The 18,274-nt window shown below is 34.8% G+C and overlaps 2 protein-coding genes across 4 annotated transcripts; one reads left to right on the top strand and one right to left on the bottom strand.

The window, feature by feature from the left end:
* Positions 1–381: 381 nt before the first annotated feature.
* On the top strand, positions 382–6,425 carry LOC8268560 (ATPase GET3B). Its single transcript, XM_002530887.4, has 11 exons — positions 382–889; positions 2,425–2,636; positions 2,755–2,817; positions 2,965–3,075; positions 3,436–3,510; positions 3,597–3,665; positions 3,750–3,815; positions 4,799–4,873; positions 4,971–5,069; positions 5,402–5,536; positions 5,752–6,425. The coding sequence occupies exons 1-11, from the start codon at positions 694–696 to the stop codon at positions 5,887–5,889; spliced, it is 1,239 nt and encodes a 412-aa protein (XP_002530933.2). The 5' UTR covers positions 382–693; the 3' UTR covers positions 5,890–6,425.
* A 437-nt stretch (positions 6,426–6,862) lies between these two features.
* On the bottom strand, positions 6,863–18,005 carry LOC8268561 (ABC transporter G family member 28). 3 transcript variants are annotated; one of them, XM_002530888.4, is made up of 14 exons: positions 17,420–18,005; positions 17,010–17,086; positions 16,044–16,316; positions 15,541–15,604; positions 15,290–15,436; positions 15,063–15,097; positions 14,778–14,851; positions 13,587–14,515; positions 12,872–13,168; positions 11,818–12,309; positions 11,227–11,375; positions 10,289–10,578; positions 10,060–10,193; positions 6,863–8,718 (listed from the first exon to the last, which is right to left on the bottom strand). In XM_002530888.4, exons 1-14 carry the CDS (start codon positions 17,650–17,652, stop codon positions 8,562–8,564), a joined length of 3,351 nt encoding a protein of 1,116 aa, XP_002530934.1. In that variant the 5' UTR covers positions 17,653–18,005; the 3' UTR covers positions 6,863–8,561. The 3 variants fall into 3 exon arrangements, with proteins under 3 accessions (XP_002530934.1, XP_048231490.1, XP_048231491.1); XM_048375533.1 differs by having other exon boundaries at positions 16,044–16,333; positions 17,420–17,436; XM_048375534.1 differs by lacking the exon at positions 17,010–17,086 and having other exon boundaries at positions 17,420–17,556.
* Positions 18,006–18,274: the final 269 nt, after the last annotated feature.

The following is an 18,274-nucleotide window of genomic DNA, read 5'->3' as shown; positions in this document are numbered from 1 at the left end:
TATATAGATTTCGAGTTCAAAATTATTGGCTGAATATTTTGAAAGCAGCAGCAACAACAAACCTGTCCAACGAGTGAACCTGAAAGATAACTATTCTGAAATGATAATTTTGATTCTCCAAGTATGAAGAATAAACTCGAAACATAACCATTTTGAAACTACCAAATATGAAGGATAAACCAAAAAAAGAATCAGTTTGAAACTATCGATTTGGGTTCGATTTATAATTCTAAATTAAAATATCGTAACCGATTCAATATAATTTTATTTCAAAAGAACTAAATTTTAAACGTAATATTTTTTAGGAAAAAGAGAAATGTTAGTTATTAAGTTAGATATTGATATTGACAAAATTAATTCATTATATACTTTTCTTTTGGTTTGAACAGACTCCGAACGGGAATTTCAATTCGAAATCCATTCACGGTTAAAGGGAAGAGTGGCCTCTTAACCAGCCCCACTCCCCTCAGGATTCTGGATCAGTTTATGAACCGGAACGATTACCAGTCCGATTATGGATGTAATCAGACCAATTTCAGTCTGGTTCGGGTTTGAACCCAGCGACAACTGAGTAGGAAAACAAAAATACAAAAGTATAAATAGTTACATAACATATAGCGAGGTACCAAGTCCAAAAAAAAAGAAAAAACACGCCTCTGTCCATCACCAGAAAACACAAAAGAAAAGAATACAATGGCCACTATCGCTTCCTGTATCGTAACTCATTCTACTTCTTCCTTTTCTCTTCACAATCTATTCACTCCAAGAAACTCTATGTCAGCGGTGGGTTTGCTCTCTTTTGCACCAAGAACCGGCACCTCTCCCTCTCTTGCTACAAGCCTTATCGCTTTCTCTGTCAAGCAAAAGCCTGGCAGGAATTCACTTCAAGGTATTCTTTTTAATACCCAGTTTTTTCGAAGTGTTTTCTTTATTGGGTATTATCTATTTTCACTTAATTTTCATGCTATTAGTCGTATTGAGCTAAGCTTTTAGTCCAATTATAGAGTTTTGTGGCTTGATTTATAACCTGTCATTCTTACATGAATTATGAATTTCGGGTATCTCTTTGGTTGAGTGGTAATAACACTTAATTATTGGAATTATACACTTCTGGTTGGTAAAAGTTTTCTAGTTTAGAATGAAGGATTTTTGGAGCATACAATGAGAATAAATAGATATACAATAGCTTGCAATGCTTTATTAGGAAGAATAAATAATTATGAAGAGTGAGGACTGGAGTAGAAGGTTTCCTCTACCTTCTTGTTATGAATTGTTAAATAAAATCCAAAAAGGGAACATTCAGCTGAAGTGACTTCAAACTTGAACTGATCTTTCCTGTTAAAACAAGTTTCCATATGTTTGGATGAAAAGCTGGGAAATCACAGATTTAAAATAACTTCTGTAAAGGTCTTTTCTTTATTTTATTAGTCCAGATTGAATATAAAACTGAGAGGACTTAAATACAGTTTAGCCTTTTTCTCTTCCTTTAGGATCATTTGTATCCAACACAATATAGTAAGGACGAGTTTACAAAGAGTAATATGATCCTCCTAGTGGCATCTTATGGAAGATGTCCGGACCTTTAGTTATTCTATTTTAATTGTGAAAGAACAAATTTCATTCGACAGGATTCTGGCAGCAGGAAAGATGCCAATTTTCTTAGAAATTATGCTTTCTTTTGATATGTTGTGAAGTCTTTAGATGGAGTGAAATGCATATTTATGCAAAAAGCAGAGGCTGTCCTAATTTTAGCATGGGACAAGATAGGATCTTTAGGTTCTTTGGGGGCTTATGATTCCTGCGCTTTTATGGTGGTTTCTTCGGAGCCCTACTTGATTCAAGAGCATTACTTTTATCTCTTCCTTTTCTTTTAGCTATTTTTTCTTTTCTTTTCTTTTCTCTTCTTATTGTTTTGTTTTGTTTTATGGTAATTAATTCAATCTCATTGGAGGATTTCTTCTCCTCAATGGGGTACTCCGCTTTCATGCTTTCTCAGCAAAATATCATATTCTATAAGACAGAAGAGAAAAGAAAAAAAAGCAATTGCAGAGTGAATTACTGAGAATATATTAGAAAAGAAAAGGAACAGAGGTTCAGAATGTGAATGACTAAATATTTTCTGTTTGAGAGCCTTCCATGACCTGTAAAAGCTACTGGTATTAGCATGGATCATAGATTAGGCTAAACTTTCAGATATAGGAAAACTTATTATTATTACAACAGATGACACAGCAACAAAGAGATTGTGACCTTTTTGGCACCGTACATGGTAGGAGTCATTAGGATTTATCTTATCATAAATGGTTGAATTTACCTAGGCTTTTCTAGTTAAACATAAGCTTCAAATAAAAGTTTGTTTTGTGCTTTATTAAGAATGCATTGTTCTGATGAATATCAAAATTTCTTGTTTATTATTTATGTCAGTGAGATCAGTGGCTGCTCCAGCAGAAGATGTTGCTGGATTTGATGAGATGGTTTCTGGCACACAACGGAAGTATTACATGCTTGGTGGAAAGGGAGGAGTAGGAAAGACGAGCTGTGCTGCTTCACTTGCTGTGAAATTCGCAAATAATGGGCACCCCACTTTAGTGGTTTCAACTGATCCAGCACATTCCTTGAGTGATTCGTTTGCTCAGGTAAAAGAGTGAAAAGTACTCTATTCTTTTATTTTCTAAGAAATTCTTCTTCACACTTAAAAAGTACAGCATGACATAAACTAGTTGATAATGCTTCTGCCATTGTTTTCTCATTTAGAATTTAGCTGGAGGGACATTAGTACCAGTTGAAGGACCTGATTATCCACTGTATGCACTTGAGGTATGCTTGCTAAACCTTCCTGTCAATTTTGATGACCTTATCTTTGTGTTCCTTTGACTCCGTACTAGTTATAAGGAAAAGATTTGTAATAAGCTTGTGGTGGTTTTCCTGTTTACATGCTGAGTAGGATTTGTTATTTTACAACAGATAAACCCTGAAAAGGCTAGGGAAGAATTTCGCGGTGCTAGTCAGAAAAATGGAGGAACTGGGGTCAAAGATTTCATGGAAGGCATGGGCCTCGGAATGATTGTTGAACAGGTATTAGTTCATCTATATTTGTTGGGCGATGCAACCTTAGATAGTATCTGATTTGTTTTTTGTCCCATAGGACTGCAAAGCTCTGTATTTTTGTCCCAAATGATTTCAAAGTTTGACGGCCTCAATGATATGGAACATGCTCCATCACATAAGTGCATGGCGTTTTCATTAGTCTAATTAAATAGGCGTACTGCTGCAAAATTGTAGGAGAGTTGTAATTATACTGTTATGAAACCCATCTTATAATTTGATCCCTTCTTTACACAAATACAGGTGCCAAATGTAGTTTTGTAATTGCAAATGTTTGCCTTATTGTGGTTCTTTCTTCTTTTGACCTGTTTTTATCCCTCATTGACAAAGTTAGGAGAGTTGAAATTGGGAGAGCTACTGGACACACCGCCTCCTGGTTTGGATGAAGCTATAGCAATTTCAAAAGTACGTCTTCTGCTTTGCTCATTATGCTTTTTCTACATGTCACCTGCCCTGTTCTTGTTTCTTTGCTGATTAAAGACTCTTGACAGGTGATGCAATTTCTAGAATCACAAGAATATAAAATGTTTACTCGAATAGTTTTTGACACTGCCCCAACGGTGAGCGGAAGCACCATATGGTTATATCAGTTTATGACAAATTTCTAAAATTGATCAATTGAGGTTCCTGATTGTTCTATATAGGGACATACATTGCGACTGTTGTCCTTGCCAGACTTCCTGGATGCATCCATAGGCAAGATATTGAAGGTAGAGATCCCATCTTGAATCATGCTAATCTGCATATTTCTTTTTTCAAATAAATTAATAGAACATCTATCAAATTACTAGGATGTTAAATGTTTATTTACTTCTTTAACAATTGAGGAGTATAGCTGGCAAATTTCATCTATGTTTTTATTAATGGACGAAGATCACAATGTCTATCCTTTGAGCTAGAACCAAAAAAATGAAGTTTATAATGAAGGTATTATTTCACAAGGGACAATTGTAAAGGGTAAAAGCACTTTGGCTGATATATTTGACCGTGAAAGTTCAGTATTTATCACTTGGAAAAGTGTAAATTTAGAGGTTGAATCAGCAACTGGAGATTGGAAGATCTTTCTAGTGTTTGGATCTTCAACAGTGTCGATAGTATGGTTTGATTGGATTTTAAATAGAGTGAAAGTATGCTAACAAATTCTTCTCTTTGTTTGGTGGATTTTTGTTGTTATGTTTCATTGAAGAGAGAGAGAGAGAGAGAGAGAGAGAGTGAGCTACCTGAATAACAAGACCCTCTTTTCTGTTTTGTGGATATTCTTTTATCCTTTTTTGTTGCTATTTAATACATCTTAGCTTAACTATTGACATATTATAATTTCATTTTTATTTGAGTCAATCATCTTTTACAATTGAGGTGCTCACTAATACTGCTTGTCAAAACCAGTGAAGTATCAAATTTCTTTATTCTTTTGAGTTTTTTTTTTTGGGCTTCTTTTGGTATTTCCCCTACTTGTTCATGTTAATAATCCTATCAGTTTTGAAAAATTCTAGTTGGTTAAATTTTTGTATTCTATATGTGTTGCTTCATAAAAAATATGGCCGACAAGTACAGAAGACCACAGCATCAGTTTTTGTGTTAACCGGATTATGGTTTTAGTATTAATATGGTTTTACATGGAATTACAATTTAAAGCATTTCTTATTTGGTTATTCGTGAAATGATTCTAAAATTCTGTTGCATTTTATTCCAGCTTAAACAAAAAATATCTTCCGCCACATCTGCCATCAAATCTGTTTTTGGACAAGAAGAAACTCGACAGGATGCTGTAAATCCAAAATCCCTTGGAGCAGACCTTATGCTCTCAGTTCATTTAGTTTTCTTTCCTGATTTTTCTTTCCTTTTTCTTAAAAAAAAATACACAGGCTGATAAGTTGGAACGGCTGAGGGAAAGGATGATAAAAGTCCGTGAGCTTTTTCGTGATACTGACTCCACTGAGTTTGTCGTAGTAACAATTCCCACGGTAATAAATTTTTAGAATTTTATTTAAATTGTTTCAATTATAAGCCTTCTGGAGTAAAATTGGAAATTTCTTCTTGTAAACTTGGCTGGAAATCTATTTTTTCATTTCATATTTCAAGTAATAAAAAAATCCATGTTTGGTTCTTTCTTGTTTTGTTTGGTTAATATCTGCTTTGCTTAAGAATTGGGGAAAGCTATTCAGTGTTGATATTTTTGCAGTGGAACACATCTTAAAATTTCCAAACATCAGATTGCTAATTAACTTACTTTGTGCCAGAAGAATACTTTTCAGCATATTAGCTTTATCATTACCATTTGATTTATTTTTCTCAGGTAATGGCAATTAGTGAATCATCTAGGTTGCATGCCTCCTTGAAGAAGGAGAATGTCCCAGTTAAGAGACTTATTGTTAATCAAATTCTTCCTCCATCTGCCTCTGACTGCAAGTTCTGTGCAATGAAAAGAAAGGTATTATTTTAATTTTTCATTTCCAGCTTTTACACTTCTAATAGCAGCATGAGCAAACTATGATACCTTAAACTGTGAGCACATAATGCAGTTAAGACTTGAGAAGAAAAAAAAAACTGAAGCTTTTATTTTTCCTTTTGATTTAAATTTAATTAAATCATGGAATTGTGGATAAGTTCTGAGACAAAGATTGCGAATCATTTTTGTTTAAACAGGATCAGACGCGTGCTCTTGATATGATACAAAGCGATCCAGAACTCTCCAGCTTGACATTGATACGGGCGCCCTTAGTTGATGTAGAGATCAGGGGTGTTCCGGCGCTTCAATTTTTAGGAGACATTATATGGAAATGAGTATCTGTAAAATATGTAGCAATATATTGTTGGACATTTTAATCTCTGGTAGGCTTTAATACACATAGAATCAAATCATCCATACAAAATCAAAATATTGATGTTCACACGAACCAGATCTTCCAGCTACACTTTTTTAGCAACTTACATGGGAAGCAATTTTTTCCAGTGGAAATTACAAAACATGGAAGAAGGTGAATCCCCCAATATGGCAAGTTACAGTTGATCCAGATGGTATATTTGCTTGGTGCAAACCCATCTCGAGGGATCTGAAGGAGAAGCATCTCATTGTCTTAAACTTTGCTTTGACCTTTTATCTTTAGTTGTCTGTATGATTGTTGTTCTTTTAGTATGTACTGACTTGAATAAGCCAATTTCTTCTAGAGAGCTTGAAATTTTCAGAGTAGGTTTAGAGGTTGATATGTACGTCTTTAATTGATGATCCTGACAACCTTACGTACTTGTTAGAAGTAGAATTATATTGTTAAATTAGAAAAAGAAGATGTATAAATTACAAATCTTTCTTTGCAGCTTCATTTCATCTTGCAACTCTACCTGGTGGCACTGACGGTCATAAAACATTGAAAATAAAGCCATCTGACATTTTGCAAATACAATGAACCATGTCATTTTATCACGCAAAAGATGAGCAGAAACATTGATCTATGGTGTCACAGGAGTAGGTTTAGAGGCTGATATGTACGTCTTTAGTTGATGATCCTGACAACCTTACGTACTTGTTAGAAGTAGAATTACATTGTTAAATTAGAAAAAAAAAAAAGATGTATAAATTACAAATCTTTCTTTGTAGCATAACCTCTTTCATTTCATCTTGCAACTCTACCTGGTGGCACTGACGGCCATAAAACATTGAAAATAAAGCCATCTGACATTTTGCAAATACAAGGAATCATGTCATTTTATCACGCAAAAGATGAGCAGAAACATTGATCTATGGTGTCACAGGAGTAGGTTTAGAGGCTGATATGTACGTCTTTAATTGATGATCCTGACAATCTTACGTACTTGTTAGAAGTAGAATTACATTGTTAAATTAGAAAAAAAAAAAAGATGTATAAATTACAAATCTTTCTTTGCAGCATAACCCCTTTCATTTCATCTTGCAACTCTACCTGGTGGCACTGACGGCCATAAAACATTGAAAATAAAGCCATCTGACATTTTGCAAATACAAGGAACCATGTCATTTTATCACGCAAAAGATGAGCAGAAACATTGATCTATGGTGTCACAGGAGTAGGTTTAGAGGCTGATATGTACGTCTTTAATTGATGATCCTGACAACCTTACGTACTTGTTAGAAGTAGAATTACATTGTTAAATTAGAAAAAAAAAAAGATATATAAATTACAAATCTTTCTTTGCAGCATAACCCCTTTCATTTCATCTTGCAACTCTACCTGGTGGCACTGACGGCCATAAAACATTGAAAATAAAGCCATCTGACATTTTGCAAATACAAGGAACCATGTCATTTTATCACGCAAAAGATGAGCAGAAACATTGATCTATGGTGTCACAGGAGTAGGTTTAGAGGCTGATATGTACGTTTTTAATTGATGATCCTGACAACCTTACATACTTGTTAAAAGTAGAATTACATTGTTAAATTAGAAAAGAAAAAGATGTATAAATTACAAATCTTTCTTTGCAGCATAACCCCTTTCATTTCATCTTGCAACTCTACCTGGTGGCACTGACGGCCATAAAACATTGAAAATAAAGCCATCTGACATTTTGCAAATACAAGGAACCATGTCATTTTATCACGCAAAAGATGAGCAGAAACATTGATCTATGGTGTCACAGGAGTAGATTTAGAGGCTGATATGTACGTCTTTAATTGATGATCCTGACAACCTTACGTACTTGTTAGAAGTAGAATTACATTGTTAAATTAGAAAAAAAAAAAAAAGATGTATAAATTACAAATCTTTCTTTGCAGCATAACCCCTTTCATTTCATCTTGCAACTCTACCTGGTGGCACTGACGGCCATAAAACATTGAAAATAAAGCCATCTGACATTTTGCAAATACAAGGAACCATGTCATTTTATCACGCAAAAGATAAGCAGAAACATTGATCTATGGTGTCACAGGAGTAGGTTTAGAGGCTGATATGTACGTCTTTAATTGATGATCCTGACAACCTTACGTACTTGTTAGAAGTAGAATTACATTGTTAAATTAGAAAAAAAGAAAAAAAGATGTATAAATTACAAATCTTTCTTTGCAGCATAACCCCTTTCATTTCATCTTGCAACTCTACCTGGTGGCACTGACGGCCATAAAACATTGAAAATAAAGCCATCTGACATTTTGCAAATACAATGAACCATGTCATTTTATCACGCAAAAGATGAGCAGAAACATTGATCTATGGTGTCACAGATAATGTTCTTTGGTGGCTGCCCTTGTTATGTCCTATCCTATACTGTAAGACCTGGTGATATCTATTTTATAATAATTCCAAGCGCGATGATGGCCTGGGTTACTCAACTCGTCATCCTGATATTTGTCCACTGCCTTGAATGTTGCTGGAGATATTGCCTCCCTGTTGCTGCAGAATTCTGCATCTTGGATATACATATACGTACGCACATGCAACGCGTGTACAATACCAAAAGAGTGATGCTTTTAAAGTATGCGATCACTTCTTTTTAAATGTCACCATACCAAAGAATGCTAGGAAACGAGTAACCACACCAATCAAGACGAGGATGAATATACAAAGAAACCAATGATGGAGGTTATACCCACTTTTCAGAAGTGAACCACAGCGAGTTATCAGCCACACTCCATAATACCTGAATTAAAAAAAAAAAAATAACAAAAACAAAAACAAAATTTGATCAATATACATATTCCACACCAAGTATACATTTCCAAGATAAATTTTTGAGTTGAAGGATAGAGCTTCAAAGTTTGAAGTTAACTTTCATAAGAATAGACATTTAGTAATGCTCAAGAGTAGTAGACTCTATTCCCATGTTGAAATGGTTATGGTTACACAGGTTCATTAAAGAAATAATCTCTTCATCTAATTGACCTTGGTTATAATTTATATGCATTTAGTAGCTAGTTTTGAGTATAAAAAAGGATTTGGCAATAAACAAGGAGTACTTTTGTTTTCTTCGTTCCTCCCTTAACATGCATTATTTCCCATAATATTTATAAGACCACGTGAACAGATAACGTGCTTGACATGCCTTATATTTATGCTATGTTTGGTTAAATCCACTAAATAATTCATTTCGTTCGAGAAAAAGTAAATTAAAAATAATAAAGTCGAAAAAGATATTTTAGTGTTATAAAATATATTAACTTACTAATGTGGAATTCATTTAAAAATTCTATCTATTTTGTTAGAATTTAATTTAGTTATAACTAATTTTACATAAATTTAATTATGTAGAATTTTAAATTAACTTTCACTTTATTGAAAGCACATTAACTTTAGATTTATAATGAACTCTATAAATTTTATAGATTTCAACCAAACACAATGTTAATGTTTATCTTCCATGAAGATATTCTTCCGGTTTGAAGCGAGACCAAAGAAGAACCCACTAGTCTTCGATGATATGGCATATGGCCACGTAGAGGAGTAACTTAATTCTAAGAATGAGAATTTTTATTTGAAATTACTAAATAGATAATCTGGAACCAAATTATGAAAATTTGTTCTTGTTCTTTTTGGTGGGTATATTTCAAAGCATTCTCGTTTAAAAATGGGTATATGTCTAGGTAACACATATCCAATTTTTTCCACCATTAAAGAACAACTTCGTTTGAATTAAGGGCCAATTTAAGAAATCACTTATATTTTCAGTTAGTAATAAAAGGAAGTAAAGGATGTATGCCAGCTGGGAGGTTTGCTTAGAGGAAACTGTCAAAAGAAAAGTGTAATAGCTCACTGCAGTGAAGAACTGCATGCTGGTGCTACTATTCAGAATTTGAGACTGTACTAATGAATCTATATTGAGATTACGAAGTAAAATTATTATAAATTGTAGCACGATCTTGTATGCTCAAAGTGTTTCCAGATTTACCTTGTCTAGAGCCTTTTAAAGGTATACCTATATAGACCAAGGAGTAAATAACTATATTTTTAAGAAATTTATTAATAAAGAAGATGATTATCATACCTCTCAGCATTTGCAATCACAAGTGCTTCCAAAGCCCATTCAGGATAACATAAGTTTGCTATATTCTTCAAGGCTTTACTATCTTTTGGCCTTGTTGCAATGAGAGTCAAAACAACTGGAAGAAGAACTGACCACTGCATGAAATGAAGCTTGTTGTTATGAGTAAGGGACCTATATGAAAATCCAAATTCATTAAGAGAATCTTGTCACTGTGGACACCATTACTCACCAGCTGGGCTGGACCTGGTTCAAAAAAGATGGCCAATGCATAGGCTATTCCAGTCACACAGTAAATAAGGCAGAGCAGGACAACATAATTATCCACAAAGGAAGATCTCGGGTTGGTGAAGGAGTAGAACATAGAGAGATACACCACTGGCTTAATTGCTGTATTAAAATGGTCAATCGTATCCTTGGCAAGAAAATAAGCCAAGCTACTCATGCCAGAGGAACTTTCCCTCCAGTACTGCAACTTATCAAGAGAAAATGATCTCAAAGCCGCTATTTTGCAAAGGAGAGCTGAGACAAGTGACAAAATAATGGTAAGGAAGAAAATTTTGTGCATAATATAGAATGGAATGTTGAATGATATTTTAATTGCAAAGTGAAACAGTCTATTATATGCAACTTTACACTCTATGGTCTGGCTGATTTGCAAGAGGGGCATCTTGCCCCAAGACTACAGATCGGGTAGAATGTATCCCGTTTGGAGAGGTGTAAAAAACATGATTTAGCTGGATACACAAGTCAAAGTTCTGTAAGGGTGCATTTGGATCGAGAAATTTGAAAGGCGAGTATTCATTTGAGTATTTACTTTAAAATACTGAAATTTATGATTAGAAATGTGAACGAAAGAAATGAAAGCAATTCAAATCTAATAGAATGGATTTGGAAGTTGCTTCTTTTTTCACCAGATATGTCAAATTTATACCCAAACAAGTTACAATTGGCATTCATGGAAAAAAAAAAATCTATCCAACCTAAAAAGGTCAATACATTACAAACACTAAATGTAACGTATCAAGTTCAAATATGTTCATTTCAAATTGCTAAATAAATCCAATCTTCATAGTTTTTGAATGTCTGCACTTGCAAATCAAGATAGCACATTGAATTGAACCAAAAAGAAAAAAAAGAATCCACAGCTTGAGAGCTTTTCCAACTTACAAACTGCAATGATGGTATATGTATAACCAGCTGTTCCAAAAGTTTGATCGTTCGCTTTTGCTAGTGATCCTAAGCAGGCTCCAGCAAGCAACAAGATCAAATAATCTATGGCTTGCATTTTAGCTTCCCTTAGTCGCTGTTTGCCTATCCTGCAAGATTTCAAGGGTAAAAAGTTAGATAATAGACTAAAAACAGAGACAGTTGCCAGTACCACTCATCATATTTATTAACAAGCCAAGATGCAAAATCACATTTCCCCTTCTTTTCTGGCAAAACTCCTCCAAATATATATTTATAGTGTAATGCTGATAGCTAGATCTACAACAGGTTTGGAAATTAATTTATTACTACACTTTTTTAAAAATAATCTATGATAATAATCTTTTAAAAAGTCTCCAAGCAAAAGCCACTCATGTATCTTGTCATACAGATAAACAATGTGTAGCAAACACATTGCTTCAAATATCTTGTCACCGGAGTTGAATCTAACTAGTTTTCCATCAACTTAAAAAATTATTCTAAAGACATTTCTTGAGAAAAGAAAAAAGAAACTCAAAAGCACCTTAAAATGTCATATAAACAAGAATTTACCTGCCAAGGAAATATCTGTATTGCTGGAATAAACCCGGAGTTCTCCGATTTGACACATCCCTGGACTTCAAGAAATTATGGCGTATATTATCCCGATGCAACTCTACGTGACTCTTCATATCTTGCCATAATTCCCCTGCAAAAGATTGTTCCTCCATTCCAACAGCACCAAGATTTGATTCATGGGTTGGATTTATAACTACAGGGGCTTCAAGTCTAGCAACATACCGCTGCATATCATGGGGTACAGTGTACCTATTGTGAAGCATCCATCTGACAGGAAGATCTTTATAATTCACGCCTGAGCTTGCACTTGGTATCACTATACCCTCCAAAATGTCAATATAGTGATCAGGGGGATTAACACGCTCTGGCACGTTAATTCCAAGGCCTGCAAAGTACTCTTCCACTTTCTTCACTGGACCATGATAGACAGTAAGGCCGCCTTTTGCCAGCAGCACTAAGTCATCAAACATTTTGTACAAGGTGTAGCTGAAAAAGAATTTCTAGCTATCAGATCAAAATAACATCAGAAGAAACCATACTCACATTATCCAAGAATACAAAGAGTTCTGAGGGGGTCCTTTTATACCGAGTTCATACCTCTTGAAAATTGATTAAGCATTTAGGCTTGTTTGGACCAGGCAAGGATGCCTTGGTAACAAGTAGAATATGCAATACTTCTACCAATACTACTATCTGAAATGCAATGATTCATGACACAAATATAGTTTTTAACTTCAAGAAATTTTAAACCACCCCAGGCATGGTGAATGAGAGGGGTATTAAATAGTAATTGGTAATATCATATAATGGCATGTATAGATTGCTATCAAGACTCCATCCTTGTTAAAGATGTGTGATAGTTTTTATCTGAAACTGTTGATATAGAGCCACATTTGAACTTTAACCCTGTCTCATCCACTGTAATGAAATCTTAATTTTTTTAATTTAAATGGTACACATCACTTCTGCAACCACAGGATTGAAATGCAAGTTCAAACAATGAAACAAGAAGTATCTTAAAATGAAGATCAATTATTATCGAAGATACCTCGGTTGGTGAACAACCATGCAGATGTTCACCCCCTCAAGAGCTTCACGCCTAAGTGCTTTAAGAAGAAGCTGAGAGGATGCACTGTCCAGACCAGAGGTGGGTTCATCTAAGATCAAAAGTGAAGGTTCCATTACCATTTCTAAGCCAACATTTACTCGCTTCCTCTGGCCTCCTGAAATTCCTCGCTTCTCAACTGTCCCAACCAACGAATCCCGAACTGTTTGCAACCCCAACGACTCGATAACTCTTTCAACAACCAAAACTTTGTCCGGTTTTGGCAAGTCAGCAGATAGTCTTCAAATAGCATGAGTGCATAATGGAAAATGAGCAGCAACAAGTACATAGGGATTATTGAGAAGCCATCATAAAAATTGCAGAAAGAAATAGATGAGATAAATACAAAAACAGCAATAGAAGCAAGAATTTCAATTTAGTACGACTTCATACAACTACTAATAAGTCTCAACAGAACCATCATTTAATTGGAGCAAGTTGGTAATATCATTACACCAAAGGGATGGAGACAGGAATGGTAATTTGGAAAGTATTTCATGCTTGGTTATTATTTAGCAAAAGGCAATATAACATATGCTATTGCTTATTGGTCATGAACTCTTGCTGCCCCAAAAGGATACAGTATTATTCTGCCCATAGAATTATAAATATGCATGAATTTGATGTTGAAATGTTAAAGAAGCATTGTGAAGTATACCTGCAATGAGCACTGAACCACAGATTCTCTTCCACTGTTAAGTTTCCATGCACAATATCATCTTGTGGCACAAAACCAATGATTTTTTTATATGAGTGGATTGATTCATTCTTTCCATTTATAAGAATCAAACCACTCACCCTGCATCCAATTGGTTTCCCTGCAAGAGCAGAAAGAAAGGTTGTCTTTCCAGCTCCTGATGGACCCATGACAGCTGTAATACGACCAGGCTTGATTTTCCCTGTTACACACCTTAATAGATGCTTGTTTTTGGCTTTGAGAGTAAGGGTTAGGTCTTTGAATGATATCTCAATTAAAAGCCTTCTCTTAATTTCAATATTTGTAGCAATCTTAACTACTCCAGAGAAGGTAAGATTATTTTGCTGTGCCTCCATAGCTTTCTCTTTCTCAAGTTGAGCATATGCATACTTGAAAATCTGGCTGTGAGTAGTCATTTCTTTTCTGTTTGGTGTATGTCCTTTAGCATTTGGATCTGCAACTTCAAGATTGATACCCTCATAACCGTCAGGGTCATGCTCAATTTCATGCATCATCTGCATGAGGCCACTAGGTTCCTTTTTCTTTCCCTTTGATGGGGCAGATGATGGCAGGGATGTAGAGGAAGTACTTAAGTGTGTAGGTGGATACAGATCATCTTCTACCTCAGATTTATCTTGATTCAAAATCCTAAGCTTTTCAGGATGCTTGTCAAATTTCTTACGAGAAAAAGTCTGTGAGAGATGAGCTTGCAATCCACTTGCGTGTTTCTTGGCAGAATCTTTTGCATTTTTCCACCTCTGTCGCGCTTTTTCTGTTGCCCTTGCACTTCTTGCTGCTGCTTCCCTGGATTTAGCCAGTCTTCTCTCTCGAGTGGTAAGAACTTGGTCCGAGCAGTTGTAAATAATAAGCAAGACAGTAGTCAGTGCAGCCTGCAAAGCAAACAATTGGCACCTATGTCAACTAACCAGCTACTTTGAGTAGTGCATCCAGCACATTATGTTCATGAAAATGTAAAACTAAAATATGGAAAATATATTGCATTAAATGAGGTTCTAGAAGCAAAAATAAAATAGGACTTCACTTTCATCAAGATTCAAATAATTGTCTTGCTGGGAAGTAACAATGTGGGCATGAAGCAAAGAAAGATTTAGTTATTATAGATCTGTTTCAGCCATAAAGTGAACAGCTTACTATGAGCAAAATTCCATATGCATGAATATTTTGACTTGAAGAGTTTGCTTTGCATGATGTCAATTTGAAGCAATCTGCAAGTTAGACATCAAGAGTTTAGCCTGCTATATAGGAGAGATGAAATACAAAATTCCAGATAGAGAAAGAAGATATCTAACAACAGCAAGTATATGAATTATGACCCTTCACCAAATCCAAAATAGACTACAATGTGCACGCACACATAGTATTCAATTCTCACACTGAAATTGATGATGGTAAGGATAATAGTGACAGAATTCTTACTTGTTTCAGATGTGGAGCCCATCCTGCAATAATGTCTAAAATTGCATGAAGACATGAAGCCACGTTAGTAAATATATATGAAAGACAACCAGAAATGCTTGAACCAAAACTACAGAGCTATGTAACAGAATACAACGTTAAAGTATTACAACCGGATTGCAAACACATTATATGGAATAATTGTGATGAGCATTAATGGTGAAATAAGCTGGGAAAGAAATTAATACCCACTACTGCAATTAGTTTTCTGGACTGTTGTTGGACAGAATGATCCAGCTGAACAGAATATCTCACTACTGCTACCAACATCAGCCCATATGTTTGCTCCTCCACAAGTATGGTTTGGCTGTCCCGGAGGTAGCTGATAATGATATCTGCAAAGCCATATAATTTGTTGCACATTATGGGCCATTCAGATGCATTAATTTATAACTAGAGAACTAAACTTTGAACATGAGGATCTGGAACTTGAACTTACGGTTCACACACACCAGTTGTCTTATTGAGCTTTGCAAGTGGACAATAGGAACCTAGTGGACAAGCTTCAAGAACACAATGCAAGTGCAAGAAGATGAAAATCATTAGAGCTTAGGCAGAGAGTACGCAAACAAACATCTCAGTAAATCAAGTAACAGTTTAACTTGATTCTTGTGAGCAGTAAATTCAATGGTTGACTTTGACATAGAAAACTACATACTGTCACATTTATTCTTCTATTTTTTCATGTAAGTGATGATAAAATTTGAATTCCTGGTTCTAGGGAACACACATATACAAACACATACATGCAATACACACACACACACACACACACACACACACACACACACACACACACACACACACACACATATATAACTTATTACCACCAATTACATATAGCATTTGCAAATAGGTAAAAGTTAGCATCAATGCTTGTCAATTCATATATGAAAGCACTTGTTACAAAACATATATAGCATCTTAATTACAAATACTTACGTATCATGCATGTAAGACCATGGGGACAGAAGAAACCCTCGCAGCAAGTCTGACAACTGTGAGTTCTTGCAGGAATGACCCGTGAATTTTCAAGGTCAACTGGCTGATCTTGTCCAATACTGCAAGCCCATCCCGGCTCACAACCAGGAATCCACGAGGTTAAGTTACAGTTCTTGTTAGGTTTCAAATAATTGTCAACTGCTGATGGATCAAAGAAACTATTAAAGTAGAATCTCATTTCTGCTGCCGTACATATCCGCCTTGTGATATCTCCTATTCAACAGATTCAACTAACCACAATTTATGACAAAACTAAGGAATAATGTTGAGATGAAAAAGCAGATTATAGCAGAAAATCCTAATTCAGATAGCAAAGAATAAAAATGAACAGACAAGAAAATAAGAATGAACAAGTAGCATATAATGCAGAGTTCTGTCCATGATACTCCTTTTAAATTCCTTAAAGCGACACTGCTTATGGCCTAATAATGTACTTTCTCATAACTTGCAGAGTGCAGTGGATAATAAAGAACACTAGGGTGGTACCATCAAAAATTACCAACATTTCACTGATGAACCAAATAGCCAACATAATTACTGTGATTTTATCAGAAAATAGAGCAAAATGTAGTAATTCAGCAAACACCTTTTCAACACATAAAACCTAGTATAAGATCCCATGGAATATTTCTTTGTCCTCCAAGGTAATCTTGTTCTTAAATCTTTTATTTCGTTAAACCCTGAATTCATTCATAGTGTCAGATATACCAATTAGCAAATTCAAAAGCTATCAATTCATTGATTTATTGGCAGAGGTGAAAACCTCAGCTCAATTAATTATCAGCCTCGTTGTAGTAGAGTTACTTAAATGGGAACCAAAGAAGAGTATAAATTAAGTGTCTAAGTATTTATATGTATTTTATTTCTCTTTTCAGCATTTTTCTGTCTAATTGAAGTTATCTATACCTTTAGTTTTCTGAATGCATGAAGCCAAGAAATCCAAATTGGAAGAAAAATTAAAGGCTTGATTCCAATCAGCTTCCCTGAAACAAAATAAGATTTTAAGCTAAACTCCTTATGCATGTGCCACAGACATCAAAAATCTTAAAACAATATTATTCAGAGAATAAAATGTCAAAACACCTAAAGTGAACGATATCAAGAACACAAAACTCAATAGGCAAACAATAAGCTAAACTTTGTAGAGAGAGAGAGAGAGGTGATACCCAATGCTCAAGACCATTATTAGGAACCCAACAAAATAAGAAGCAGAACTTGAGAAAAGTAGTGCATATTTAATGTGGTGAAATCCGTTGATAACACAGAATCCAGAACAACAATCACAAAGAAACATAAACTAAGAAAAGGCAACTCACGGATCCTTCACACAGAAACCAGACCGATTGCTGATATCTCTACTAAGAACTGTGGTAAGGTTTGATAGCCTGCTATATACAAGCTGAGTGATGAGAGGAAGAACGGCAGGGTTTTCAACTTCATTATAGTCACCAACATCTTGACACTGCGCAAAACTTATCAAACTAAAAACAAAAATAACCCACAATGGCAATGAACAAGAAGTGAAGATTTTTGGCTTCCTTAGGCTCATTTCTGGGATTAAGACAACCCAAAAAGTCAAGACTTTTACTCACAAAAGATAAGTCAATGCAACACAAAAGTCATTATTTTTCCAGGAAGGATAGCTCATTTTGAGCAATTAGAGTAAAATGAGAAATAAAAGATTGGGAAAAAGAATGAGTAAATCAATCAAGCAAGCGAAGATTTGAGCTAAGAAAAGAAAGCAAAGCTAATACTGGGAAGTTGATGAATCAAAGATTGGCTGTTGGTTGGGTATGAGAATTTGAAGTTCCGAAGTGGGATATATTGGGCCCTTTGAAATGGTTAAGGTAAGGGAGCATGTGGTTAGTTCAAGGTCAATGTTAAGGAATTGGCAAATAGTTGCCACTTGCCGGCTGTTGTGTCGTAATAATTTTGTTTTTGTTTATGTTAATTTGGTCACTAATAGAAATACCAGCAATCATGTCCATTTGCTACTAACTAAACAAAAATAAAGGCAAAACCTACAAATAAGTCCCTCAACTTTTGACTAAAGCTTTTATTATAAGTTTTAAAGTAATTTAATTATATTTCTAGAATTTTAAAAATATAATAATTGCATCATTAAAATTAATTTCTTCTATTGTATAATGTAATGGAATGAGAACCGGTTA

Source organism: Ricinus communis, chromosome 6 (genome assembly GCF_019578655.1).
Source record: "Ricinus communis isolate WT05 ecotype wild-type chromosome 6, ASM1957865v1, whole genome shotgun sequence".
NCBI classification, from domain to species: domain Eukaryota; kingdom Viridiplantae; phylum Streptophyta; class Magnoliopsida; order Malpighiales; family Euphorbiaceae; genus Ricinus; species Ricinus communis.
The sequence above is the reverse complement of the archived record's forward strand: the minus strand, read 5'-3'. Positions and strand labels throughout refer to the sequence as shown.

Excerpts from the sequence above, each read along its gene's own strand:
- LOC8268560 (XM_002530887.4), top strand. The coding sequence starts at position 694 with ATGGCCACTATCGCTTCCTGTATCGTAACTCATTCTACTTCTTCCTTT. Across the intron at positions 3,666-3,749 it reads TTTTTGACACTGCCCCAACG|GGACATACATTGCGACTGTT; the intron begins GTGAGCGGAAGC and ends TGTTCTATATAG. Across the intron at positions 3,816-4,798 it reads CCATAGGCAAGATATTGAAG|CTTAAACAAAAAATATCTTC; the intron begins GTAGAGATCCCA and ends ATTTTATTCCAG.
- LOC8268561 (XM_002530888.4), bottom strand. The coding sequence starts at position 17,652 with ATGAGCCTAAGGAAGCCAAAAATCTTCACTTCTTGTTCATTGCCATTG. Across the intron at positions 15,605-16,043 it reads TGGTCTTACATGCATGATAC|CTTGTCCACTAGGTTCCTAT; the intron begins GTAAGTATTTGT and ends GTGTTCTTGAAG. Across the intron at positions 15,437-15,540 it reads ACAACTGGTGTGTGTGAACC|ATATCATTATCAGCTACCTC; the intron begins GTAAGTTCAAGT and ends ATGGCTTTGCAG.